Genomic DNA, 9,106 nt, shown 5'->3' on the forward strand with positions numbered 1-9,106 from the left:
TCTTATTTTGATTACATCCAACACTACTATGTAAATTTCAACCATGCATATTTCCTTCCTTAAAATTTGTGCTTATGATCAGTTTCATTGCCGTTCACTTAAGGTGTTGAAATAATTAGCGTAGTATGGTCTCTTAAAGTGTCCATAATAAATTTACATCCATCTTAATTTTAAACCCTCTTCACTTTGGGGCCCATGCTGATCAGGAAAATAAGACACCCTGCTATGTCTGTATGAAGAAGTTCATGCTTTCTGTACACAAAAAGTTCAGACTGCAATCAACAATCAATAGGTGCTCTTATGTGCAAAAATATTTTCAAATGTCAAGTTAAGGCAACACGGATTAAAATGTAATTGTATGGATGAACCCTCCCGCCCTAGAAGTTTAAAAGAATGAGCTTTCTTATGCCCCAAATAAAGTTAACATAAAGCATTAAAATACGATTAACAGTGCACAGAAGAATCTTCTAGCTTCCCCTCACCTTGCAGGGTGTTTAGGTGAGAACATGTACGTACATACGTACGTACACACACACACATACACACAAATGCTGCCTATTGTATTTCCACGCCGCTTTCCTGACAGCTGCCGCCGAACTCGAAACCAAATCAGCGAGTGCAAAATTGAAACGAGTCCTTCAGCAACATCCTCTCTTTTAAAGTTGAAAACAACACTGAAATATTATTCAGCCATTTAAAGTAAACGCCACAAAATAAATCGGGGAAAAAGCAGGTTCTGGTGGTGGTGGGAGGTGTGGGGGGGAGCAGAAGAGGTGGGCTGGGGGGAGCAGTAGAGAACTGGAGTTACTGCATTTCACAGGTTTGCAAAAACCCAATGTCATAACGCAATACACGGCCAAAATAACCAGCATGCCAAAAAAACCTAGCAGCACGATTCGATTTAACTGGGAGGAAGAGGGATGGGGGGGGGGAGGGGAAATCCGCTAATATTTATACTCGTTGAAGTGAAATAAATCCCCCTTTGCGAAGAGCAGTTTTCAGAGGAGAAAGGTGTGGAGGAGACCTGTTGGGCTTTCTCCTGGCACGCCCACTTCTGCCAAACACCACCAGCGCCTGCTACAAAAGTCGCCAACTCGGGCGCTTTCCAGCCCCTCTCGGCTCTTCCCTTTCTTTGCCGCCCAACCCCAGAAAAAGATCAAGCCATCAGCCACGTTTGTTGGTTGGAAGGGAATTCTTCATCGATCACAAGAACACCGAGCAATACAAATATATCAATAAAACCAAACAGAGCGGAGGGGATTCACCCCCCGCCCGCCCGCCCCCAATCCTCCGGGAGGAAATAACTCGCACAAATACAAAACCATCTGCTGTGTTCAAGAAGCACTTAAGTCGGCCTCTTAAAGGGGCTGGATCGGGCACGGGCTTGGCACGGCCGAGTCACCCCACTTGTCCCACCTCCAGACTGAACGATAACGATTTACAGTAAAGCGGCCCAAAGGAAAGGGACGCGGTTCCCAGTCCCAGCCCCGCCCCACGCTCTGACAGGCTCGGGGGAGGGGGCCGCGCTTGGCGGAGCTACCCCCCCCCTTCTGCCCGAGGACGCGACTCCCCACAGTTCCCAAAAAGTTTGAGGGGGTCACCAAAACGGGAGGCACTCCTCCCCCCGCGGCTCCCCTTCGGGGCTCGGAGCCCCCCTCCCCCCGGTCAAACTCCCCTTACCTTGTCCGGGGGGGGGGCCCGCTGGCTCCTCTAGCCACCCACGTCCATGGCTCCCGCCGCGGCGGCGATCGGGGAGGAATAAACAAGTCGGCGCGCGGAAGGAAGAGCGGTGAGGGGCGAGCGGCAGCGGCGGAGGAACAGCCGCCCCTGCGAGGGGAGAGCCCGAAATCCCACCCGGCCCGAGCAGCCCCGCGCCCGAGTCTGCCCAGACACTCCTCCCGCCTTCCTCAGCCGGCGCTGGCGGCGCTCCGCAGCCTTCGCCCGCTCCCGTCTGCGCCTCACGCCCGGACGGACCGTCCCTCCTTGCCCCAGGCGGCCCGCGACTCTAGCCGCGCTCGGCCCCGCCACAAAATGGAGGACGGCGGCGGCCGCCTCCTCCCAGACGTGCGGCGGCGGGAGCGCACTCGGGCAGGGAGGCAGCGCTGCGCTCGCTCGGCGGAGAGGGGCAGTCAGCACTCACTTGTCCCCGCGGGGCAAAGCCGGGGAAGGACACGGGGGAACGGTGCAACCTGTTGGCTGAGCCGGCTGCCAACTGCGCCCCAACCACCCTCCCTCGCTCCCCTTCCCGGCTCCTACCCCCGCCCCGCCGCTACAAACTCCCCCTGCGAGCTGCTTTTCCTTCCCGCGGCTTCCTTCTCCTCGCTCCCCTTCCGTCCCTGCCCCCTCCCGCTGTTGGGACGGGGCCTCCGAGTCCTCAGCGCTGGCTGGGCGGGGGCTGGCCTGGCTGGGGGGCGGACAAGGCTGCTGATGGGGGGGCTGAGGCGAGGCGGAGCTGGCCTGGCGCAGGGCTCGGGCTGGGTTGGGCAGCCCCTGGTTGGTCACGGGGGGGAAGCCACCGGCGGCCCCGTTTCTTCCCCTTTCCACTTGATCGTTTCCTGAGCTAAGGAGGGAGCCCGGGGCTGCTGCTCCTGGGTCTGCGGCGTGGCGACACCCGCCCGCCCGAGAGGTGGCTGGAGACCCCCGCTCCTAGGGGAGGTGGCAGAGACTCCGTCTTTTTGCGTGGGGTGGGGAAGAAGGTTGCAAGCGGCTTATATATACACACACACACCCTTTTTTTTTTGCACCGGAGAAGGCTGCCTGGTGATCACTTCTTTCTCTCCCTGTTACACTGGGGAAGGTTTTATCTTTCTGTCAGTTACTGTGTTTCCAGCATGCCTGTCACCAGGGTAGCTATAGAGCGGTGCGCAGATACAGAATTTGGATCCGCATCCAATCCGCAAAAATGACCCGCGGATTTGCAGCGCTCTAGGTATCTGAACATTAGATCCTCTGCTCTATGTTCCTCATTAATCAGCTCCTTTTGGTAAGGTTGATCACTCCTTGCTCTTTCACATATTCTCTCACACAGGCATCCCTGGTTGTGGCTGCTCTGTCCTCTGATCCTATCTCACCTGCTGTTCCACCGGTGGTTCCAACCCTTCTCTTCCCCTCCCTGCCACTGTCCCTCAGACTTCTGTCTTCAGTCCCATCCTCTTCTTCCTCCAGTCTTTCCCTGGGCAAACTCATCCATTCCTATGGTTTCAACTATAATCTCAATGCTAAAGGCAACCAAATCACTCTCTCTCTCTCTCTCTGCCACCTACTGTCTCTGCTCCTGGATGCTGCACCATCATCAGACCTCTCAGCTTAAACAAATTTTCTGTTCAAGTTAATTTTTTGTTTGTCTTCTGGACAGCTCCCACTTCTTCCTATTGGAGCTACCTACCAGTCAAGCCTGTCCCTGGCAGCATATTAACAGATCTTGCGGGGACAGGGAAATCAGTGATAGATGGTGGACTAAAGCTGTTTCAGCCCTAATATGTTTCTATCTTCAGTAGCACTAAAGAGCATTTCTTCAAAATAGCAGCATTACCACTCCTGCATGCTCCTGGTAGCAAGGGGCAGCATTGAAGAGGAAAGCCCAGAATAGGCGGTGCAATGGGGTAAATATGGGGACAATTCTGGGGTAGTAAAACTTGAGCTGAAGAGAATGAGAGTCCAAATCTTGGAGGGGGGATGTATGGGGCATAAAACATGGAGGAGGAAGATAAAAAATGATGCATGAAGGGTAAGATTAGGGGAGGGAAGAGAGTGGTAAAGAGGGTGGAGAGAAAGGAGCCTGGGGGAGAAATGGAGGACCTGACCCCTCATAAGCAATGACAGTTTAACCATTCTCATCAAGCAGGATTGCTCCCTTCCTACTAGAAATGGCCCCACCCTTTACAGAATCATTCTCTCCCTTCTCTGGGATCCTACGGATGTCCCTTTGAGTTGGGGCTCAGAACAGTTGTGGGGGGGCAGGGCTGAAATGAAGCAGGACACTGTCCTCTCACTTTAACACTGACTTCTGTAGGTTGGCCACATTTCTGCATTGAAATCCCTGGGAATTTATATGGTTCAGGTGGGAGTTGCATTAATTCCCTGACTGTGGCTGCTGATGAACAGCTGCAGGAGGGTTTAGCCAATGGCAATAGGAGGGAGCAATGATGAAGTGTAAAGACAGCAGTTGTCACTTTTTTCCACAGATCCCCTGTGCATCCCCTGGATATGTATGTTTGGGAGGCCTTACATCTACAAACTCCGCAGGACTCCAAACACCATTGCCTTCATGTAATGCATAGCAGGAATTGCCAAGAGGGGAAACCATGATTTCGGTAGATTTTTCCACAGGAGTGGATGGTCTATACACTACTTTCACTGAAGTAGCTATAACAAGCTCTGAACAGATGAACTAAGATAGTGGAGGGTAAAACAGTGAAGGGATACTGCTCAAATAGTAAATAAATAACAAAACATACAAGGAAATGCCTTTCAAATTAGCAGCTAAAGTTTATTCACCTTGTTATGGGGATCTCAGAAGTTGGAGTCCAGCTAGACCATCAAGTTCATCCACTGCAAAGGCAGGACACAGGCTGATAGGAAACTGCAAAAGAAAAACAAAAATTAAAGAAAAACACTGACGCTAAACACAATATCCCAAGAGTATACTGGCCCCTGAGAAGTAAGAGATGATAGGAAATAGGTTGCCTCTTTGGGTGTGTAAGGCAGGTGATCCTCTTTTTCTTGTGGACTTGCTATAATTTCTGGGGATGACTAATACATTTGTGTGTGTGAAAAAGCAGCAGTTGTCTAGCTATGAAGATGACAATCAAACTAACAGAAACAATTGACCATAGTCTTCAAAAGTGATTAATAAGTACTATGCACACTCTGAAAAACAGGGCTTCTTTAAATTGTTTTACGTTAGATACATAAAATCGGTGGTCATCTTGAAAATCTTTGCCATACTTCTTTCTATCTAGGTCCTTACAGGGCCCTAAGAACCATGGTACCTGGGCACCTGTAATTCTCTACTAATATTGTTAGTATCCTTTCCTGAGCTTGCTGATGTTAAATAAAAAGGAATGTTTATTATAGTATGTTGAAAAGGATTCCGTTAAAAAAAAAAAAGATTAAGATCTGCAGGCCCATGTGGTTCTGGACATCTCTGCCCACCCTTTTTAGGTTTTAAAAACTCTGATTTTCATTTTTAACAGAAAATGAGAGACTTGGTCATTTACTCTTCGGAAGCTGACCTTTAAATAAAGCATTCTGCTCTCATGCCTCCACAGGGGATCACAGAGATATAGGAATATTTGTGTGCATATTGTAAGTGAGAAAACCATCTTATTCTATTCTGATTTCTCTGGAAAAGTGATGGTTAAGTCTGTGAGCATGGGTGACTAATGACTTTTCTTTTAGCAGGGAAAAAACTGGAGGAAAATGCTGAAATGATGCTTGGATTTGAATTGTACTGTTCACAAGCAAAACGTGTCAGGCATTGTAAGCACTAGTTGTAGTAATATTTTAATTAAAGTTGTTTAACTTATGTGGCCCAAAGCAAAGAAATATTTGTCTCCTCTGCATTTTAGATGTTGGGGGGGCATATTTGGGGGTGGAAGATTTCTTAGCTAAAAATTGACAAGCAGCTAAATGCTCTGAACTCTTAAAAACAGACAAGATTTTTATTTATGTTTTTGAATGTTACATTTTCCAAGAGGATATTAATACATATCTAAATATGCAGTATAAATGCATACGAGTCAATTTCACATTAATTTACATCACAGTTATTGGACAAAGGCACTTTAAAACCTAGAGACATTTCTGTATAATCATCTTTATCCTAAAAACTATTTTGGACTGCCAAATATGAAATGACATTGCAGTGCAGGCCTCCACTCTTTTGGGGAATGATGCAATGGATTTGTAACCTAAAATAAAACACGTGCCCCATGCTTTCCACCAGCAAAAAAAAAAAAAAAAATGGTGGGAATGGAAGACCAAAGTTACAATATCCATGAGTACTGAAGGAATCTTAGGAGGAATGTGTTACCAGGTGCTCAGAGGTGACCAGGCACTCAGATATTATGATGGGCTATATGAGAACCTAGAATATAAGTCACAGAAGAGGCTATGTGAAGCACTAAAAATCTTGGGGGAAATCATGGATCATTGCCGTTAATCATCTGGGTCTTCACACAGAAGGCCTACTTCAATTTGCTGATGTATTGATACCCTGCTGTATGCACTGTACTGCCGTGTCCTACACAGAGATCCATCTCTGAAAAACCAGAGTCCAAATGTACAGAGTAGATGTACATGGGTATCTGCTAGCTTGAGGGAACTGGGACAGTATATGGCTCCACTCCTCTTCAGGACAATTTGTACCCCAGTTCCTGCTTCTTTCCACCTCCCTAAGCTGTCCAGCAAAGGATACATTTTAAAATATCACACTGAAATGCTTTTTCAGCTGGTTTTGCATTGTAGTGTGTAGGACATTCCTTCTGAAATGAACAATAATAATACCATATACTAATATTTCACTGTTTATCCAGAAGAAACAAATTTTAACTTGCTTACAGAATATATAGGAGCATTACTCAGCAACATTATACAATACTGTAGGACAGTGAGCAAAGAATATCTTTCTCATTTTAAAATGAAGAGGACATTTAAGTAGATCTGAATGTAATTTCCTGTAATATAATATGATCAGCATAGCAAGGCATTACCTTGCAAGGTGGTGCAATGCCTTGCTTATTACCTTTTAAACATCAGAGTATTTGTTATCTGGTCACTATTCATAAAGCTTGCAATTTGCTAGAAAGTTGTAAATCAGCAGCAAAAGCAGAAATTCATGTTTGTTTTAGGTGAAATATTAAGTTCATATTGCTCATTGTCCTAGTGTCACTGCAGTGCACATGCATTCATTCAGATTTTTAAATTAACACATTTTTAACAGATTTGTATACAATAGAGCAGATGAAAAATTCATTGCATTTCCACTTGGATATATCTACTTCTGTTTCCAGTGTATAATGGTGCTAGGAAAAATTATTATTGACTCATGGTTCTGCTAGCTACAAGTGCTACTGAGACTGAGCTAGTGCAGAGCCTACAGCTTCATGCACAGGAGGCCTTCCAGAGTGGTGGAAGTATGAAGCTATCATACTTCCACATCTTGCTTACCTGGCTTCTTGCCTCATTAACATAAGTGATCCAATGTGATTGAGCAAAATGATGCATGATTTGTCCCTTTGGTCTCCTTCAAAGCGCTGCACAGAAGTTTCTTAGGCCATGTCTAAGCTAGAAAAATGTGTTAGCTAATGCATTTTGACTTGCATTTTAACACACTAGTGTAGATTGGGTGGTCATGGTCAACCTTAGGTTAAACCTTGTCTTCCCTAATGTATACAAATGTAATACATTAGACTGGATGTCTTTTTAAAAGCTATGCCCTAGCTCAATGAGAAGTTAGAGATTGATGGAGGAATCAGTGGATCACATCTATGGAGTGCATTATGCTGGTAGCCAGACTAGATGATTAAAATGGTCCCCTCTGGCCTTAAAATCTGTTAAACACCATTTCAGACACTTCCTATTGTCTAGTGAGGTGTGACAGCATACAGAGTATGTCTGTGCAATGTATGTGAACGGTGACTACAGCAGATTCTGATTTCTAGATAACGCAGAAAGGCTTCGGGTTCTTGAAGTGTAAACCACCTAGAAGCAATTCTAATTACTAAAAACAATATTCTTATTTTTGTACCACTCTACCACCTCTAATCTACACTCAAACTGAAAATATATGTAAGTGTCTTGTGGTCAGATTAGTAACAATGTTATTCTTACATTTTAGAAGTGTATATAGCATGCTGACCAATCCTGCACTGAACCACTTCCTAATGCTACTCTATCAAACCTGACCCAGAGGACTGCCTATCCTAGCATTACTACCACTGTTACCACTACTGGAGCTGCACTGATGGCCAGGCTGTGGTGGGAAATTTGAGGGGGGGGGGGAATCCAGTGTAGATGACGCAACCAGAGCAAATATGCAGTTCTAACTGTGCATCTGTTCAGTCCTTGGTTTCTCTGTTCAGCTCAGATTGCCCATGTGGGTTCCAATGCATTTAATCTGGGATACTTTTTTCCTGATGTGAATGCCGATCTTCTAGGAGCTGTACTAAGACCACTAACTCATTTCACATAGGCCACAGAAAAGCTATTATATTCTGGTTATTTACTATGAACCTAAACAGAAGGCATACTGGTGATATTTGCTCATTTGATTTTAAATCCCCAGGTGGAATTCATGGTGTACATGTATCCTAAATCCTTTGCATGCTCACTGTATCAAATCTATACAATAACACTTTTCATACAAATGTCTTGTGTTATTTTATAAAAGAATGACATATAAAAGCAATTTAAAAGGTTAAACTAAAAGGAGTATGTTTTTGTTCATCTTAAAACTTTTCCAAAGGCAGAACAGCAACCACAAGTGGATAAGGAATTAAATCAGAATAAGAGGGAAAAGCTCTTTCCACAAGCTTAGAAGTTTTAATTTGAGGAGGTTGTAAATGGCTTGGGGAAAAAAAAAGGTAAAAAACAGGGTCTAAAAAGCAGAAGCAAGATCACAGAGGTACAATGTGGCTTCCCCATGAAGTATCCTCGTATGAAATCAAATTCTGCTCTCAGTTACACCAGGAAAACTCCACTGACATCACTGAAGAATTTGGCCTAGAGTCTTTAAAAGTCAATCCATAGCTCTGTGTGAGAGAACTGGAAACCTCTCAAAACTGATGTAATGCCGTCTGGGGCCCACTTCTGGTGAATATCCAAAAATATTAATATCAGGTGAATGCAAACTTATTCCATGAACTGCTACAGTATTCCACAGATCAGAATGATTTGCAGTTGTCAAGACATTGGGCTAAAAAAAAAAAGTATCAATAAGTGATGAAACACTCCTCGAGATGCTAAAACTCACAGTATAACAATAGTTCAAGGATGGTGACTGGTAATGTTGACAGCCTAATACGGGCATTAAACAAAGTTCATTATGTAATGTATGGATGTAGATAGTATTTAATCTAGACAGCCATTTGACCATTAAAGATAT

At 45.2% G+C, this 9,106-nt stretch overlaps 1 protein-coding gene and 1 long non-coding RNA gene across 3 annotated transcripts in view; one reads left to right on the plus strand and one right to left on the minus strand.

The window, feature by feature from the left end:
• The window catches only part of NR3C1 (nuclear receptor subfamily 3 group C member 1), a 156,840-nt gene extending 154,306 nt beyond the window's left edge, over positions 1-2,534 (minus strand). Inside the window, exon 1 of one of the 2 annotated variants that reach the window (XM_048859929.2) lies at positions 1,681-2,534. Coding sequence is in view for 1 of the 2 variants with exons in the window: in XM_048859928.2 (XP_048715885.1) it covers positions 483-540 (58 nt within the window). In the remaining variant the exon portion in view is untranslated. Of the gene's footprint in view, positions 1-482; positions 1,428-1,680 lie in introns of those variants that run through there. The other variant, XM_048859928.2, reaches the window with a different exon arrangement.
• Positions 2,535-3,694: 1,160 nt separating this feature from the next.
• Positions 3,695-7,974, plus strand: LOC125640863 (uncharacterized). Its single transcript, XR_007357929.2, has 3 exons — positions 3,695-5,307; positions 5,404-5,481; positions 7,841-7,974. It is a non-coding gene; the product is annotated as an uncharacterized LOC125640863 (long non-coding RNA).
• The last annotated feature ends 1,132 nt before the right edge of the window (positions 7,975-9,106 follow it).

Source organism: Caretta caretta, chromosome 8, assembly GCF_965140235.1.
Source record: "Caretta caretta isolate rCarCar2 chromosome 8, rCarCar1.hap1, whole genome shotgun sequence".
Classification (NCBI taxonomy): Eukaryota; Metazoa; Chordata; order Testudines; family Cheloniidae; genus Caretta; species Caretta caretta.